The following is a 20381-nucleotide window of genomic DNA, read 5'->3' as shown; positions in this document are numbered from 1 at the left end:
ACAGCACAAATTGTAGTCAATGGGTCATTAAACATTTTAAAAAGGAGTTCACGACATTAGAGGCCATTAGGGAGGTAGGGATGGATCTGGGAGTTGAGAGGATGAGTGGGGTGTGAATGTGTTCCAAATACCTCATATGAAATTCTCAAAGAGTTAATCAAATCATTTTTTAAAGGCCTCCAAAAGCGTGAGTAGGTTTTATATCTCTCAAGTGGCTATTATTCCCTTCTTGATGAACACTCTCTCTATGTTAGATCCTGACAAGACTCCAGGAACCCAGCCTAACGGGAAACTGCACGTGTACTTACTCCCTTCCGACATTCAGTCATTGATACTTTTAATCATAGTAACACACCCATGGCTTAGAATGCCTGACACTGTCAGGGTCTAAGGAGCACACTTAAAACGCAAACACTAGGGGATGTTTGTTTTGATCTAACACACTTAAGCCCTTCAACACACACTTTGCAGAGAACGGGTAAAGTATTGATTATGTAGAAAGCTTAGGTTTCCTGGAATCTCTACTGAGAATTAGGAAAAAACCAAACAAACAGGACTCCCAGGGACCTATTAGATGCCAAGCACGACTTGTATAAATTCCACTAAGATTTATAGTCTTTCCCCCGAAGTCCTCCTTCTAAACACAAAACTTGAGAATACAAATCAATTTCAAGAGCTATTGTCTATGTACATGTACACAAATGAGTCTTTGTTGAGTTGTTAATTGTGATCTTGAAAGTGGGCTTTACTAAATCTGACTTTCCTACTGGAACCCATTCAGAATGAGGCTGAAAACCTCACACAGTGGCAGTTCACACTCCACCCAAAGACCTTTGTGAACCATGTCTAGAAATAAGTCCTCTTGTGTGGCTTCTGACCAGTGTCGTCTCATGCAAGGTGACATTTTCAGAAAGGGTTTTCGGCAGCAGAGAGCGCGGGCTGAACGTTAATTCTATCATGGAGTTCAGTTTCCTCCCAATGTGTTTTCTTCCTCTTATGAAACCAGAGGTGACAGTGAAATATTAGAAAAACAAACCATTTGTAGTTTTACTGTATATTTTCCAGCTAATCACACAGCCTCGCAATTGACTGCTTGACAATTTATTCTCTGATTGATTTTCTAATTCAACATGCTTCCCTTTCTTCTTGACTAGTTTCCCGAGCATTCGTTTGTTTAATTGTTCATTATTCGTGGTGCTGGAAATCAGAACTCAGGCTTGTGCTCTATCACCGAATACCATCTTTGGCTCCTTACGAGCTTGTAAGGATGGGGTCCTTGAATAGAATCCTCCTTCTTCATCAGGAACCGAGAGAGTGTTCTACCAAGACTCTCCTGAAAGGTGGCAACGTGGCATTCAGTACTCTTTAGGAATACTGAAAGCATTCTTTCTCTTCGCATCTCTTCTGGATGAGTTGTGAGAACAGCTCACAATTGGAGATGAAAAAAATTGGCATCATAATTGCCCCATGGTGTCACTGCCAAGGTTTTGACCATATTAGGATGGTGAAAGGGATACATTATGTTTAACAAGTCTTGAATTCAGCTCAATAAACATTTATTAATTTATACTTCTAGACAATAGACACTGATGGTACAAATGAACAAGATTACTCCTTAAAACTTAAGGACGTGCCATCTTAACTAGTATTCTTCACTAGCAGGCATCCAGCATACTGGTGTGTTATGAGTTGTAGGATATGCCAATAATAATAATAATATAAATGTAAGCAATGACACTGCTTTCAAGCTATTTTTAGTTTCTGAAATAGTCCTTAATAGCTCTTTCCACAATTTCCCATTGATTTGCTTGCTATTTATTATAAGACCATGTAAACTGAAAAAAATATAATAGAAAGCTGTGCACAGCACAACACAAGTTCATCTTAATAAACCATATTAAAGGAACTAACATGAAGAAATTGATTTAGGCAATATTTAAACTATCTAGGAGATCAGTGTCAAGAATGAGTCTCTTTAGGTGGCAGATCTGCATAGTGTCATAGGAAGTATCTCAAGACAATAAAATAAGGTGTGTGTGACAAATAATAAATATTAACAAAAGATAGCTGAGCAGCGGTGGTGCATGCCTCTAATCCCAGCACTCCTGAGGCAGAGGCAGGCGGATCTCTGTGAGTTCAAGGCCAGCCTGGTTCCAGTGAGTTCTAGGACAGCCAGAAATACTCTGTGAAACTCTGTCTCAAAAAACAAAACAAAACAACAAAAAAACAAAGCAAAACATAAAACACAGTCACAGGAATTCAGAAGGAGGAGGAACTCCCTCCAACCAGAATGTCACCAGAGACACGGAGGTGAGGGCGTGTCTCAAGGGAGGATGACAGCTGCAGAGACTGTGGGCTGTGTTCAGTTATCACCCCATCCATGGTAAGAATGACCTACATGCAGTTCAGGCTTCCCAGACCCACCTGCACTGAAGCTCTCTGGTGTTCCATTCCCCAGGTCTTCAAATGTGGAGCAGGGAGTGATCCACTTCTCCCCATCACATTTTCCTTTGTGCTGTGGAGCATTAAAGTAATCGCTCTCCTCCCCACACGCCGCCTGTTTCTCACAGCTTCCTTAGGCTAGTGACTCACACTGAGCCCGAGTCCGGGAAACTCTCAAATCTGTTTCTCTCGCGGTGGTGTTGTACAACATGTCTCCCACACCCCGCACGGTAGTCGTTTTGCCGAATGCGCGTGTAGGCCATTACATTTACAAACTGTTAAACGTTGCCTCTCTGGATTTGGCAGAGCGACTGAGGTGTCTGAGGTTGTGGATCCAGTCGCTAAAATGATTTATTCTGCAGTCCAGCCTTACCCACAGGAAGTGTGATGAGTAGGTCATTTTCGCTGCAAGTCAGTAATGGATGGATTTGCCCTCAGCTCCAGGGGTGTCTCCACTCTGCTTCCTTAAAGATCCACTCCATTTTTGGATGTTGAATGATGCGGTGCTAAGCTTTGCCATCTGCAAGTACTGGACGGACACTGGTGGTAAATCCAGCACTCCCCTCGGCAAATTTCTTTAGCATCTATCACTTGTAGTCCCGGCAGTGTGTGCTGACTGAGGGCATGTTGGTATCTTTATACACGGCTCCGTGGGGTGATGCCTCCCTGGAACCTTCTAGACAGTTGTCTTGTGTACTCCAAGAAAGCAAGTCTTCTGCAAGCTTCCAGCAGACTGCTTTGCTTTGCTCTTATAACACTTCCAGACCTCAGCCTGATAAGATGGAGGATTGGGACCATGGAAGGCTGAGATCACAGAGACTGGATATATGGAGGACTTGCTCTCCTCCCCATTCCTGCATTTCTTGGCTAGCCAGTCCTCCACAACCCCAACCCCTGCCACAGTTAATTATTTATATTAAGATCTACTTGTTCCGGTGATGGATGTTCCTGCCTTCTTACTGCATTGTTAAAGTAACAGTTTTTCTGGGACACAGATACGGACAAAGTCACCCAAACCTTCCTGATACAGAGTAACTTATTTAATAAGGCATGGTCACAGAATATAAACTTACTCTCATAAAATGCATAAAATATAGTGTTTGAAGGCAGTTTAGAGGGGGATATGAGACTCGTTTGAATAACTCCATCTCTGATCCCCCTTCAGGGAACACCACACCCTTCCGTCCTCCTACGCTGCCTCTGCCACTCTCAGCTCAGCTCATATTTCAGTGTCTCAGGGAAGCTTTCCCTACCACTCAAACTCGGTGATTTCTCCAGTCTACCTTCAAAATGACACCTTTTATCATTTATTCATATTGATTATTGTATTTATGTATCTTTTAGCTTTCTATAGACAAGCTGTAAGAAAGAACTGCATTTATCCCCTTGATCCCTTGCTCATGAGTGCCCCATAAACATCTGATAAATTGAGAGACTGCCTCAATGGTCACAGATAAATGAGATAAATGCTGTTCAAAGAAGGTAATTAAGGATGTTAAGTGCACTTGTGAATCCTCAATCAAGGGGGTAGCTGGAGGGTGTAAGGAGCCCAAGGACAAAGTCTATAGAATCCCCAACACCAAGTGTTTGTAATGCTGACAATACTCACCGATTTTGTTTTTGCCCTCTTCATACTTTATTCTTTGTAAAATATGATGCACGATTCTGCTTCTTGTGGCATTGTTGAAGAAGGTGTCTTTGTTGTGAATGATGAAGCTGTACACACACATTGAAAACACAAGTTGAAGATTAATGGGAGGTAAAAGAAGTTGCCTGTTCTATCTGGGTGCTTCTGGGGTGGGGGTATCTTCAGTCCTAGAGGGCACACCTGGAACAGCATGCAGGAGCCCAGAGATCACACCAGGGAAGCTCACAACTCTGTACACTGTTGGTTCTTGGGACCTTGGGCATTGATATCAACTGGTAGCATAACAGTGGGATAAAATCAGGGCTTTATGAAATTAAGAAACCTTAAAACAAGTTAACAGTAATTTAGGTGTATCTCGTTTAGTTTTTTCTCAATAAGGTTAACTCTACTTTTTGATTTGTTTTGTTTTTCAAGACAGGGTTTCTCTGTTAAATAGTCCTGGCTTTGTAGACCAGGTTGACCTCGAACTCACAGAGATCCATCTGTCTCTGCCTCCCAAGTGCTGGGATTCAGTTAATTCTGTCTTTAATCTTCTTGTGTCTTTGACCCTGCCCTCTCCCATGTTCTGCTCACAGAACTGCTTCAGGGAGTTTAGGATTCCAAGTTGGTTTGAGTAATGCAGATCTTCTAGCTGCACTACTCAACAAGGCGACAAGATCCAGTTTGGGGCGGCACTAAGGTGAGAACTCAGCATCTGGGGCTCAGCTCTGAGCCTGGTCCTCCTTCCCATAGTCTTTCCTGGTGAAAACTTTCTAAAGCACACACTTAAGACTTTTTTGTTCTCATTTAGTTGTCCTTCCAGTTACAATATAGCTCCTGGATTCTTCCTCTCTCTACTTCTCCCACAATAATGTTGCCCTTCCATTTCTAGTAGCCATGCCATTCTAAGGACACATTTTTCAAGCAACAGACAGAGGATCTAAGACCATACAATTCACCATGAAGTGATCATGTCTTCTCTTCCCCCAAGATGTGATGAAATGTAGACTACCATCAATATTATACATATAACACATAAAATATTATATCAAAATTACTTGCCTAAATATAAGGTTTATCAACCCAGGAGACTTAGAGTGGGTTCCTACTACAAGTGGAATGCCATGTGATAGCTCACTACACTGTAGTTTTCATGTTTACTTATTTTTTGCTACAAAAACATCATACACACATACACGGACATAGGTATGGACACTGGCCTGATCAATTCTGGCAGATACATGTCTCAAGCTACAAGTCCCTGAGAAGGATCCACAAGATTAGAAACTTGGCTCTCACAGATTGCCTAGAGGATGGTGAAGGAGTATAGGGTCATTTGTCCACACTGGCCAATATCATGCAAATATATCCATGTGTCTTCTAACCTAAACTCCTCTCTTGGAAATGTATTCCACTGATATAATTGCCCACGTAGAAAGTAACAGATGTACCAGGATGCTCATTATGGCATGAGCTAGAACAGTAAAAGCCAGAAATAGTCTACCTAATTTTTCATGTGGGGGATCAGATGAGCAAGCTGTGATACTACTCCACAGAGGAGACTCCAGAGCTGGGAGGAGGCCAACGGTGCTCGTGGCGAGTATTACAAACATCCAAACTGAGCCAGGCAGGGTGGCACCAGCACAGTATAGGAGGAAGACAAGGTTCAGATAGTTAAAGAGCTGCTTGTGCCAAGGGAGGGCACATGGACACAGTTGCACTAACACACATCTGGCGATCCATATGTAGACTGACTGTGGGGGGGGTGCCTAAGATGTATGCTTATATGTGTTTGTATGTCTATATATAATATCCTGCAATATTATTTGTCTCGAATGGAGAATAGGGTACCTGGGGAGATAAGATAGAAACCCTGTGTGTACACTTATGGAAATTACCACGTGTACTGAAAATCACTTGTACCAAGAGCTGAAAAGAAAATTAAGATGAAGTGAATTTGGTTCTGAGCTTTTATTTAACTTTACCGTGAACGACAAAGAGAATAAGCAGTAGATTGGTGGATGAGAAACTCTGTGGTTTATTTCCGTATATCCATCTCCCTTTTCTACCTCTTCACAGGGTTATGCGACATCCTAAGGCACACAGAAAATGGCAAAGAGGAATTGAAAAGCCGTCTTCTGAGTCTGGTGAGGTGGCGCGCAGCAGTTAAGAATGCTTGCTACTCCTTCAGAGGACCGGAGTTCAGATCCAGCGCCCATGCCAGGCTGTTTATAACTGCCTGTAAATTCGAGATCCAGGGGATCTGACGCCCTCTGCTGGTCTCTGCAGATACTCACGTGCGTGTCACACACACATACACAAATAATAGAATAAAAATAAAATTTTAAGAAAAACCCTGCGAAGCCGGGCGGTGGTGGCGCACGCCTTTAATCCCAGCACTCGGGATGCAGAGGCAGGCGGATCTCTGTAAGTTCGAGACCAGCCTGGTCTACAAGAGCTAGTTCCAGGACAGGCTCCAAAACCACAGGGAAACCCTGTCTCGAAAAACCAAAAAAAGAAAAACCCTGCATGTTTAATGTCTTGTTTATTCGTAAAAAGACCTTTCGGGAGCACAGTTTGCCTATGTATTTGTGAGTGTGAACGGGGCCTTTCTAGACATCACCGTCTTCCTCAGGGCGAGGGACTGGCTGACTTGCTAAGTGATGGACAGGTGAGCCTGATCCAATTGGTTCCCCGCTAGGATCTCCACTCCTGATTCTCATGGTGGTCAGCTGTCTTGGGTTTTTTCTATTAGAGTCTCAATGTCCTTTGTGTCAGGAGAGGAGGGACGAGAAAGGACTGTGCTGCGGAGCTGGTGTTAGCTACAAACACCTCAGTGTTGTGTTTGTTTGCTACAACAAAACAGTGTTGTCTTTGAGTGGCTCTTCCATTTGGCAACTATTCACAGGAGGAAGAAGGTGTGCAGAGGGGTTTAATAAGAAAATAATAGGCTTCTCTTTGCAGAGCACCAGACACTGGGAGTGCGGACAGCACACGAAGTGGGTGGAACACGGGTAAACATAGGTATTATGTATCTGTGTATTTTCAGTGCGGGAAACACAGAGGCGAGCTAACCTAGCTCCCATCCTCAGACATGAGTCCAAGCTTACTAGATAAAAGGGAGGCAAACATTCACGGCTGTGGGCTTGGAAAAGGTGTTCAAGAGCCAGTGTATGAAATACATCAACCTCAAAGCAGAAAGCAACTAAATTTTCCCCCTAAATTTCTTCCTAGACCATGCTTATCAGGATGAGGGTCCACTTTCATCGTATTCTAGATAATTCTAATCTGAATGGCTAGAGTTCGGCATTTCGGAACAGAAATCTCAGCAATAACTAGTGTTCTCTATGCTTGCTATCCAATATGGCTCCTACCCACTTTAGGTATCCCTTGAAAACTTGAGCTATCGATAGGGAGCCTAAGAGGGTAAATTTTAACTTGATTGATTTTAGTTGTGGTTAGTAGACTCCACATCGACAGTACAGGCAGCAGTTACCTATGTCATAGCTGATCCTTTGCCTAATGCTATCTCAATGATGGGATATTAACCTTATGTTTGCCTTTGGCAACAGCAGAAGCCTAGGGAAGTTGAGGGATGAGGATTGCCCCACAGGGCCATTTGCCAGAACACTTGGGTTCAAGTTTTCTGCGCCCATGAAAGCTGTGTCTTCAATAAGTCTCTGAGTCTTTTGGGAACATAGTTACTTGTTGGGAAAATGAGGGATATAATGCCTTACCACTCAAGGACAGGCTTAGATATCATCCGAAACAAAGCTCCTGATCTCTAGTTTTATCAAAGAACACTTGTTTCTTCCTCTAGTCCCTTTTAAAAGACAAACTTTGCCATATACTCGATTTCACAAGTTGCAAACTTGAATGCATTCCCTCACCCTCCTTCCTCCGTGTCCAACATCCAGCCCACCTAGTTCTCCAGACTCCTGTCTTCAACCTGCTATCCCGAATCACTGAGATCATGAGGAGAAGTGCTCTCACCAGCATGAACATCGCCATGATTTAAAATTTCAAGTGGCAGCGCTGTCAGGAAGTATTTAAGAATCTGGAAATGGTGGTCTGCAATTATTTGACAATTATAGCTATATAATTGACCTTTGCATACTTAAAAATCTAGGATGTGTCAAAGTGGGAAAAGGAGCCAGGTGACACAGCAGGCCAAGCTTCTTGTTTCTGAAGTGAAGTAGTCCGGACTGTGTGCCAGCTGGATCTCAGGACGACTCTACAGGTGACTGCTCTGGGGATCTTGATTTTCTGGCTCCCCAGGTTGAGAATTAATGTCAATTATAGTTATTTTTCCCTTGTTATACCACTGCACATTGGAAATGTAGGAACAGAACACTTAATTATCTTTTTCATTCACAGGTTTTTCTGACCACAGTGGAGCTGTATCCAAGGATTTTCATTTGTACCTAACCTAAGACAGAATAGCATATCCTAGACTTTGAGCTTGATGCAGTGTTGGAATGAGAGCTGAAGGAATCCTGGGATGTGAGTGGATTCTCCTGTTTATCTATGTACCCTTCCATGTATATATGTATGCATGCATCATCTATCTATCTATCTATCTATCTATCTATCTATCTATCTATCACCTATCTAATCTGTCTATCATCTATAGTGGTATATTATTTGTGTTTTAGTAAATAAATCTTGCCTAAAGATCAGAGGACAAAGCAACCACACTAGTCAGTCGTACAGGCCGGGCAGTGGTGACACACACCTTTAATCCCAGCATTTGGAAGAGAGAGGCAGACGGATCTCAGTGAGTTCAAAGCTACCCCAGGCTACTCAAGATCCATCCAGAAACAGATCCAGGTGGTAGTGGTTCACATCTTTAATTCCAGTGCTTTGGAGTCACACACCTTTAATCCCAGCACTGGGGAGATGGATACAGGAGCGATATGACTGGGTGAGGAGAGGAATACAAAGGGGAAGAGACAGAAACTCACGGGAGTGTGGAGTCTGAGGATGCATGGAGACAGGATCTCTCCCTTTCGGTCTGAAGATTTGGTAGAGATCAAAGGTCTTTAGTGATTGGCTGCTTTGATTGTCTGATCTTTAGGTTGAACCCCAATAGCTGTCTCTGGGCTTTTACTATTCATACTAAAATCAATCATCTATCTATCTATCTATCTATCTATCTATCTACCTATCTTCTATCTATCATCTATCTATCAATCAATCAAACTAATTATCTGTATCTCTAGCAGACAATACTCTTCCAAGTAAACTATATTCTTAGCCCACCAGGGCACTATCCATGTGTGGAGTAAGGTATGGCTAGAGAACACTATGGTAGATAATAAAAAATAACCAAAATTTATTCTTCCCATTAATGCCTCCTTACCACGTTGGATTGTGAATTTTTTTTTTCCACACACCAGCAGGTGATGTCTATCCTACTTCAGTCTGTGAACTGGAACAGGACATGTGACCTGTTTACAAAGCGTTGTGAGAGAAGTGACCTCAGACATGCTTACATCCTCAGCAGCTCAGGCGGATGCCCTGTCTGACAGGGTGAAGAAGCCTGAACTGGCCTCCCTGAGGATGAGGCAATATAAAGAGCTGGTATCAAATCCCAGCTGAGCAAATCAAGAGTCACAGTCATATGTTGAATCCACACGAACCCAGCAGAAGACTCTCCCAGTCGAGTCCAGCATAACTGCAAACAGGGAGACAGCTGTTGAAAGCCAGTGAGTTCTGCAGTGGATTGTTTTGGAGCAATAGCTAAACATTATGGGCCTTTCCGGGTGGTTGAAGTTACATCACTTCATAATGCAAAAAAGTAAAGGGTAATCTCTTAAAAAATAAATATCTCAAAAAACTTTCTTAATTAGACTTTTAAATAGAGATTTCTATTTTAACGGAGAGAAGCAAAGGTGATACAGTTAACTGTCACTTAAATTATGTCCTCAAATTAATGGGAAGCTAAGTAGGAACAAAGTAACCAATTAACTTTTTATGTGACAAGGCCTATTTTGAAAGTTTTCTGGGCTTTAGGCGACTGGGGTGCAAAAGCTTAATGCTTTATCTTAAGTGTGCTAAGAGAAAAAGAATGAGGGGATTATCATATCAAATACATAATAGTCAAACTTCAGACAGGTAAAGATTCCCAAGTCTCCTCTAAGGATTAATGTGATAAGCCCCTGGACTAGGAGGCTTTAAAATATTCCAATAGTCACTTCTAATTGAGCTTCATGATAGCATCTTTACTAAGAGTCAAATGTGGATTAAAAAAATCTGCTCGCGAGGTCTCTAGCTAAAGATGGAAAATTAAGTACTTGCCCTCAATTCATGTCTTCTCCCAGATCTGTGAAAATACAGTCGTAGCATATGCCCACGTGATTAAGTGGGCACTCGGGGAGGATTCAAATGTAAGCAATTAGGACAGGAAGGGAACTAAACTTATTCTGGAAGCGAAAAGTTAATTGAGTCAAAACTCAGTCAGAAGCTTCATCAAAAGTCTAGAAAAATGGAATAATATTAGAACCTGAAGACAAGGTTGATGACTTATCACTTATAAACAAAAACTGAAGAAAAAAGAATAAATAAACAAAATATACAAGACCTCTGGGACACTACTAAGGATCAAGCCTATAAAAATAGGATTAAATGAGGAACCCAATTTATAGGTTATCATAATAAAAAAAAGCCTATTCAATAAAAAAAAGCAGAAATATTTTCAGATCTTGGGGAAGACATCGGGTACCAGAGTCTATTTAGAGCCCCAAACAGACATTATCAAAAAGAACTTCTTCATGATCTACAGTGAGTGCCAGAAGCACCAAACCACGAAAGAATACAAAAAGCTGCATAAGAGAAGCTCCCATGTGCGTATGAAGGCAACCCCATCCGGATAACGTAAGATGTCTCGGTAGAAACAGTAACAGCACTGGCCTTAGGGAGTGGGATGACGATTTTCAATTACTGGGACAAAAAAAAGTGCCAACCTAGATTACAGATTATATCAGTGTCGGGAAAATTATCCTCCACAACCAATGGAGAAAGAAAGACATGCCAAGAGGGTATAAATGGACAGAACAGTGGACCGCGCCCACAGGAAATGTGCACCTACAAGAAGAGAGTGTGGGGGTAGGGGATGGTGAAATCTCACCAGAAAGTCTGGGACTTCAGCTCAGTGTAGAGCACTCCTCAAACACACAGGAGGCCCTGGGGTCAATGCCTAGTACAGCAAGAAGGGAAAAGGAACGCTCTCATTCAGAATATAAATAAGCAGAGGAGAAATAGGAAGGATTCAAATTATAATTCTGAAAACCATCAAGTCTCTATGTTAAATAAAGGAGGAAGTAATGTACATAGATCATATAAAGCACCCAGGAGAGAAAGCGCAACAAAATGACAGGCATGTGTATACAACTTACAATAACAACCCTGAGTGTAAATGGTCTCGGTTCTTCAAATAATTCAATTTGACTGGATTAAACCCAGCATCCAAAAATTCCTGCTTGTAAGGAACTCATCTCATCAGCAAAACACATACACACCAAGCTCAAAACACTATTTCAGCAATCCTGAAAGCAAACAGGAGTGGCTATATTTATATCCAACAAAATGGACTTTTAAAGTCAAAATTAGTCAGATGAAACAAATAAGATTTTATATATTGGGGGAGGGAACGGTTTCTCAAGGAAATGTATCAATCATAAACATTTATGATCTGAATATTGCAGAGTGCACTTTTATGAAACAAACACCGTGAAATATAAACGGAGCAATTGGTCTACTAAGGCAGCAATCATGGGTGACTTCAATAGCCTGCTCCTACCAGCAGGGAGAGCTTCAAAACCAACTATTCACAGAAGCCAACACCAACGGGGCACACTTTCAATAGTTGAAGAATACGTATCTTTTCCTATCAAACCATGGAATTTTCTTCAAAATGTGTCATATGTAGGCCACAAAGCAAGTCTTTAGAAGCACACATAGGGACTGGAGAGATGAATCAGTGGAGCAATTGTTGCTTTTATAGAGGTCCCAGGTTCTGTTCCCAGCATCTATGTGGTAGCTAACAACCATCTGTACCTCAAATTCTAGGTTACCAAATTTCTGAACACTAGAGGCTCCAGGCACTCATGTGATGTAGATACACACACACACACACACACACACACACACACACACACACACACGTATATTATACATATATTATATATATGCAAAATACTCATACAAATAAAATAAAGTAAGTAAAATTAAAATATTTTGATCCTGTCTTTTAAAAGAACCACAGAAAATTGAAGTGATTTTTGCATCTTACCAGGTCATAATGGGAAAAAATCTAGAAACGAACAGTTAGAAGACCCAAAATAATTACATAAACAACACAAAACCAAATAAAAATAAATTCCCAAATAAATGTAAAGTTGTTGAAGAAATAATAGAGGAGCATTAAGAATTCTTAGGATTAAACTAAACTCAAAATGCAGCCTACCAGAACCTATGGGGCACAATGGAAGCCAGGTTAAGAGGATGCTTACATTGTAAACACTTAATAATTTTTATACTTCTTGAGATATTTTGCTATGGTATATAAGATGTAAGGAAAAAAATTAAGAAATGACAGAAGGGAAACATCAGAGTAGAAGAACAGAAAAGGAATAGAGTAGAACTAGCAACAGAGAAAATAAGAAAATAAAATACCAAGCTTTGGGCCTCAGAAAAAAAAAAAAAAGAGGATGCTTACAGCTATTTGTCTGTAGTCAAAGCAGGGAGACCTCAAATAACTTAATGATGCATTAATGTCTTAAAAAATTACAAACAAATCAAATTCCCCAATACTAAAAGGAAACAAAGAAAAGAGCAGAACAGGAAGAAATGAAAGAAACTCAAAAGAACAACACCAAGGGTCATCAAAATGCTGGGTTTATTCTGAAATGACGGAAGTTGACAAACCCTTTGCCAAATTTGCTCGGAAGAGAGTTAAAGAATCTTGGAGGACCATTTCACTTGTCAGTCTTTATATCGTAGATCTGAATCAGTTTAATTTTATGTAAAGGGTGACGGGGAGGGAATGAGTGAGAGAGGAACAGAAGGAAATAATGAATCCTTTTTAGTTGTATAATTGCTAGAGACATCTAAAGTCCTAAGATGAGACTTGTTCTGAAGACTAAGGCATCCACTCTGGCACACCGTCCAAATCCTTGCAGGGAAACACTGTTTTTTAGAGCTCAGTGTTTTATTGAGCATGAGGCAGACGGAGGCTGCGGCTCTACCTGAAGAGAGCTTAGTGGAGATGATGCTTCCTGGATAAACACAACTTATTTTTTTTTTACGAGCTCCGAACCATGTATACATACCAGATTCTAAGATTTGTCAAAAACATTCAGAGCTTCTGGTGGTTTTTTTTTTTTAAACTCCCAAGAAACACAGCTGCGTTATTAACAGTCAGAGTGGGAAGATGACATCAAGATGGAATATAATAATATCTACTTTCTTGATAAATGATAAAAACAAGCACATTTGTGCTAAGCACTATTTGAACTTAGAAACTCAATCTGTAGATCAGTGGTTCTCAGCCTTCCTAATGCTGGGGCCCTTTAATACAGTTCCTCACTTTGTAGTGACCCCCCTAACCATAAACTGTTTCTTCACTACTTCACAACTATAATTCTGCTACTGTTATGAATTGAAATATCTGATATGTGACACCTGTTGGGGTCATGACCCACAGGTTGAGAACCACTGCTCTAAATCCTTATCTTTCAAATGAGGACAAGAAAAAAAATGGGTATGTCAGAAGAATACTCGAGGATCCGGAGACCCTGCATACGGTGAACTTGCATACACCCTGTATTTCTCAATGGCAATACAGTAACTTTATTAAGAGATTTCTATTTGTTACTTTGATAAGGAAGATTGACCATCACCATTCAAAAAGCTCCCGATCGACCTGCTAATTTGAGATCAGGCCCTGTGAATGTTTTTCTTTAAATAAAATGTTTTCAGAAACAAAAAAAAAGGCACAGAAGAAAGCAACATGGCCTATGCTTGGGCAGGTCTCAGGAAACACCAGCAGTCAAATTTAAGATCTAACTCACCTATGTGTATAACATTCTAATATGACACACTCGAGGATGAGCTCTGCTAACTCCCTAACTTTGAGAACTGTTTTCAGACGTTACAATGAGTTTAAGGATGCATCGTTTCCTATGGTGTGTTCTAACGTGTTTTCTGGTAAACTAGGAATGCACGAGGTCCTCTGCTCTGTATGTAAACATCACCATGTCATGGCAGGAAGAGGTCAGCAAACCATGTGTTTAATTCAATAAGTATATTAAAAAGTCACTTACTTTTTTTAAAAAAAAGGAACATCTCTCAGTTGAGCCAAAAGTTGGAAAGCTGTTGGTAATTACAGGACTTTTAGCCTTGGCTGGTGTTCTGAAGAACTGGGAGGTAGATAGTAATCTGAATAGCAGAAGAGACAGTGGGGGAGAAAGGCAGGGGAGGAAGGGAGAGAACGCTAAGGAAGAGAGGAGAAAGGGAGGGAGGAAAGATCGTGAACTGTGAACACTTCAGATCTATCTTTCCTCTCCGACTGGGCTACAGATAAGTATCTATATACAGTTCACATTGTTACTTTTTACATATGGAATTCTGTTGACACTGTTGCCAAGGGCAGCATTTACTGAGTATGTACCTGCACTGCCTGCATTATGGGTTTTCACGTTATTATATTGAGGTTCATAACAACACGTTGTGATATACGGAGTCGGTGCCTGGAGCCTCCATCCAAATGACTGGGGAGCCTGGCTCTGACCCAAGAATGTGTACTGTATGAGAATATGCCTATAAATACATACATTTCTGCATTATTATATCTGGCATGTGAATCACATTGAAAGTCATTCTTCAATGATAGAGTTGAAAAGTAGATGATATTAATTTTTTTTTAATAAAAAGGTGGCCAGGTATGGTGGCTCACACCTTTAATCTCAGCACTTGGGAGGCAGAATCAGGCTATCTCTGTGAGTTTAAGCCATGTTCATCTACACAGTGAGTTCGAGGTCAGCTAGAGCTGTACAGTAAGGATCTCTCTCCTTCTCTTACCCTCCTCCCCCTCTTACCCTCTTCCTCTCTCTCCCCTTCCTCCACTGCCCCTCCTTTCTTTCTCTCACCTCCCTCACTCCCTGTTTAATACGCACATACAAATATAAACATGTTATTTCCAAATGCATTATAAAAGATGGTTTCTCAAATATTAAGATAATTCACCTGTCTTTGGAGCTCCCAGACACCCATGCTTTGCGTTCCCTATAGGATGAGGTGATATATTTGATCCTTAAACTTAAGTTTTATGCCATGAGACTCCATTTGAAAGGAAACACATGATCTTCTGAGGCCCAAACCTCAGGCTTTGCCGCTAATTTCACTGTGGTCTCAACTTAAAACTTCTGAGAACACGGCTGTGTCTCCCGTGACGCTGCAGAGCAACCTCCACAGCCTGCATATCGAGAATGCTAAAGCCAGCAAAGAACTGAAGTCAGACAGGTGTCCTGAGTCGGCTCTGTGTCACTGGGGCACCGAGAGAACATTAATCCTACTGAAATCAATCTTGTATCTCATTGCCTAAGGGATTCTCCAAAGGCTTCAGATCGATGAAAACAACAGAAAAACTCCAAATGCCCTAAAAGGAAAATTACAGTAGAAAAGCATATGCTTTAGCAATCAATATCTTCAGATATCTAAGCTGTGAAGATTTAGGAGACAAATTGGAATGTGGTACTAATACGTATGAGTGTTTCTGGAATACTGGGGACAAACTTAGTTTGAAGGAATTCTCTTCCAGTTCAAGTCAGAAAGTCTTCCAGGGATCCTCAACACACCTCTGGCCTACAGTCCCACAGCTGCTGCCACTAAGCTTATTCTCTGTCCCCAAACCTTGAAATTTTGGAGCCTGGAAAATTTATATGGCTACACAAGGCAGGACAGTGGTACTCCAAATACGTCTGCGTTCTAATCGCTAGAATTTTTCAATGCTTCAATCTGTATGGCAAATAAGAATTATATTGCAGATAGGATTGAGGCCCATTCATCAGCTGACATGAAGATGAAAAATGCTATGGTTTAAATGAGTTTTGACAACTGATGTCATGATATTATAAAGTGTCAGGACCTTTCAGAGGGGGTCTTGAGATATAGGAGTTGGGTGGTTCCCACAAGAGTAGGTTGTTACAAAAGAGCAAACCCGCCCTCTCGCCATGAACTTGCATTTTCTCTAGGACCATGTGATGTCTTTCTATGTGACGTTACTCTATTCGCTAAAACACCCTCAACTGTAAGCCGATACCAGGGCCATGGCCTTGGATATCTGGAATTTTGAGATAAATGTGTACTTTTTCTTCACACAGCTTTCGGGCTCAGGTGCCTTGTTACTAAAACATAAAATAGACTAAGGTAGGGATATTTCTCTGAAATTTCCAAGATGTAATCCCAAGGATGCCCAGAAACGGAAAATGTGGACAAATGACAGAGGAGATGTGATAACAAAATCTTGAGAATGACGTAATGCTTTCAAGAGAGAGGAAGGGGCCTTAAGGCAGGAATACTCTCTGGCCCACCCTTATCCTCTTGTTCCTACATAGGAGCTTCCTATGGAAGAACCAACAAATGACCACGACACTAATTGCTTGAATAAGGAAATGTACTGCTGTCGTCTTTGAAGATGACAATCCTACGTGGATATCCAACAACTTGCACAGCTGGATAGTGCTTTGCGAAGATGTTCATCTTCTGCATTAGAAGGCGGTTAGCAGTGTCCCAGGTCTCTGAATATCAGAGGCCAGTATCAGTTCCTACTCCTAGGCTGCGACATTTAAACCTGCTTCTGGGCATTGCAAAATCATACCCAACTGACACTTATTGGTTTATAATTTGTAGCTGATGGTCACTAGCTAAAATCTAAGCTCTAGGAGGGTGCAATCTAAAGAAAGCCATAAATGCTGATAATGATAAAAACAAAGAAAAACTGGAAAATATTCCTATGTGTATCTAGAATACTTTTAGAAAGGCGATTCAAAATAGATCCGTTTCTTGGAAGATTTACTGCATATAAAAAGTAGCACGACTCTTCCCCTATTACCCATAGAAAATCTTTATTACGGGTATTGACCTTAGAAAGCGATTGTCTCGAGGATGCTTCGGCTAATGTCATTTGAAGAATAAAGGGCAGCCTGATACTTAAGCCGAGTAACATCCTGAGGAATGAGGTGAAGAGGAATAAATTAATGCTTAAATGGACTTGTCTATCACAGTCCTCAGATTTCGGTGGCACTAATGGACCAGACCTGGAGGTTGTCTGGCAGGAAAGGCAGACGTGCAGTGATTCTCAGGGCAGCGGGGAGTCACCCGATTTTGTGCCACTCTGCCATCACCGCCAAAGGAAAACTTAGCAAGGTGTGGAGAGACTTTAGATCATCAGGAGGGAAAGATTTTTACTAACTACATATATAATAGAGAGCTAATATCCAAAATAAAGAACTCAGAAAACCATGCAATAAGAAAATGAGTGACCCAATCAAAATGAGGTACAGAGCGAAACAGAGAATTCTCACAAGAAGAAACTCAAGTGGCTGAGAAACACTTGAAATGTTCAGCATCCTTAGCTATCAAGGAAATGTAAATCAAAATTACTTTGAGATTTCATCTTATAAGTCAGAATGGCTCAGATCAATAAAGCAAATGACAGCTCATATTGGTAAGGACGTGGAGTAAGGGGAGCACTCCTTCATTACTGGTGGGAGTGCAAACATCAACTTCTATGAAAATCAGTGTGGTGGTTCCTCAGGAAGATGGAAATCAATCTACCTCAAGATTCAGTTATACCACTACTGGGCATGCCCAAAAGACACTTCATCCTACCACAGAAACACCTTTTCAACCATGTTCATTGCTGTTTTATTCATAATAGGGAGTTATTAGAAAAACCTAGATGTCCCTAGACAGAAAGATTGATAAAGAAGATGTGGTACATTTACACAATAGAGTATTATTCAGCATTAAAAATGACATCATAGAATTCACAGGCACATAGATGGGACTAGAAAAAAAAAAACATCCTGAGTGAGTTAACCCAGACCCAGAAAGATGACTATGGTATGTGTGCTTATGTGAATATTGGCTGTTAAGTCAATGATAACCAAGCTACAATCTGTAGAATCACAGAGGTTAGGGATAGAGTGAAGGACCCGTGGAAACAGATCTCGTTAGGAAAGGGAAATAGAATAATTAGTTGTGGGTGGATGGAGGGACTGGAATGGGAAGATCATGTAGGCAGAAAAACGACTATGGTATGTGTGTGCTTATGTGAATATTATCTGATTCCAATGCGTTGGCTTCTGTTTTATCATTATATTATATTCCATTATATTATTATCTCTTCGATGCCTGTTTGTTTTCTTTTTTAATTTCATTTTACATTACAGCCACAGTTCTCTCCCCTCTCCTTCGTCTCTCCTCCGTCCCCCCTCCTTCCCCCAGGCTGGCCTTGAGCTCACAGAGATCAATCTGCCTCTGTCTCCCAAATCCTGGGATTAAAGTTGAGTAACACCACTGCCTGGTCTCTAGTTTTACCTTCTGGTTTTTAGGCAAGCTTTATTTATTAAAACATAAATAAAATATCACTGTAGTCTACAGTGAACATGATATCGGCTGCCCACCCCTGAGTCAGCATCAGAGCCATGTGCTGACCCGGGGAATGACATTGCAGCCCGCGTGGAGTAAAGACCATGAATCCTGTCTGGGGCGAGCATGTGCTCTGCTCACTCCAAGCATCTGTTCTCTGCTCACACAATCTAGTATCAGTTTTATATATTCATTTATTTATTCCCTCCGAACAAATCACAGTAAGCACTTCCTATGGGATTTGACAATGGTGGGACTTGTAATTCAAGAAAAAGAAGTGAAAACATACCATATTAGAAGAAAAACTACCATATTAAAAGGAAAAGAAAAAAATATTACCAAGACGTGGAAGTTTGCACAGTACTCAGAATCACGGGTAGGGCTGGACACCATCGAATGATTTCTGGGAGCAACGTCTTTGGTAGATCCTGAGAGATGGGCATCTCAGGGAAAGGTTATTCGAGGTGGAAGGCTGAACAAGCGTAGGAGGGAGCAGAAAAGGAAAGGTGACTTAAGGAGGTCAGACCTCAGCATGGCTCTGTAGGCGTTACTGAGCGTTTGGAGCTCAGCACGGCTAAAGCACGGGTATGGGAGACAGATGTCGGAGTTACTGTGTGTTTTTAAGGCACTTTCCCATTTTGATCACGGTCTATTAAACTTCCTGTTCTATTTTATCCCCCACATTCATGATCCACAATTCCCACCATCCCACTTCACTCCAGCACAAGCATGAGAAACTTCTGCGAAGTCAACACATCACGTGACCCCTTGGTACACATGGAGAGCCGGGATATCGTGTCACAGCTCCCAGAGCTCATTAAACAGCTACTTCTGATTAAATTAAGCCCATTAATATCATCCTCAAAACATCTTTAGGGGGTTTTGCTTTCTAATTATATCAGTAATGGCTTCCAACTTGGCAGCCAGCATTCTTCACTTCCTACTTCTACACACCAATCCAAGGGACGATACCCAGTGGCACACCAGTTTTCAAAGGGAAAGAAATTCCCATCAGCCGTGATATCTGGGGCCTCGTTTAATTTTTCATGTTCCGCTGCTATGACATAAATGACTCTGCTCTCGCGGTTCCCCCGAACTCTGGTAATTATGTGTGCTTATTCCGGCTGCCCCTCTCCTTTTCTGCCTCAGGTCTCATCTTTTACAAGCTGGTCTCCGTGTCTGCACAGCAATGCTAGGCTCCCTGCACACCCTGTAACTGTATTCACAGAAGTCTTTACAGAAAACCACTTGTGGTTTCACAAGCACTCTACTCAGCCCAACGCCTGTGCCCTTTGCCACAACACTGTCTCTTACCCTTAGGATGTGCTGCCTTCTCTACCTAGCTGGCCAAGTCTATATCCACGTAACTATTTTCTTAGTAATCAGCCTTCATCTCTTGCCAACATCCTTCCAAAATCTGGAGCATCTCCATTCCCCTTTGATGCGCATCTTTTGGACTAGTTGTGGTTATTTAAAACATAGCATTTATTACCATGCTAGAGTCAAGGCGGTGTTATTTGGCTTATGCTCAGATAACGCCTGGACATTTACTGAACTGATTTTCAAGTGTGTTGAAAGACTTCTCAAATGTGGGAAGACAGTGGAAGCCCACCACCCCCATAAGTTATCAGACTTTAATTGTTCCACATTTTAAAAT

At 41.4% G+C, this 20381-nt stretch overlaps 1 protein-coding gene across 4 annotated transcripts in view; it reads right to left on the bottom strand.

Moving 5' to 3' along the window:
• Ano4 (anoctamin 4) overlaps positions 1-20381 on the bottom strand; it is a 320973-nt gene that overhangs the window by 61047 nt on the left and 239545 nt on the right. For all 4 annotated transcript variants that reach the window (XM_041677181.1, XM_041677189.1, XM_041677199.1 and 1 more), the window contains one exon: positions 4052-4158. In XM_041677181.1, the coding sequence (XP_041533115.1) occupies positions 4052-4158 (107 nt within the window). The remainder of the gene's footprint in view (positions 1-4051; positions 4159-20381) is intronic.

This window comes from Microtus oregoni, unplaced genomic scaffold, assembly GCF_018167655.1.
Source record: "Microtus oregoni isolate MIOR12 unplaced genomic scaffold, Mior012 000001F_ref0000356, whole genome shotgun sequence".
Lineage (NCBI taxonomy): Eukaryota > Metazoa > Chordata > Mammalia > Rodentia > Cricetidae > Microtus > Microtus oregoni.
This window is presented reverse-complemented; position numbering and strand designations above follow the sequence as displayed.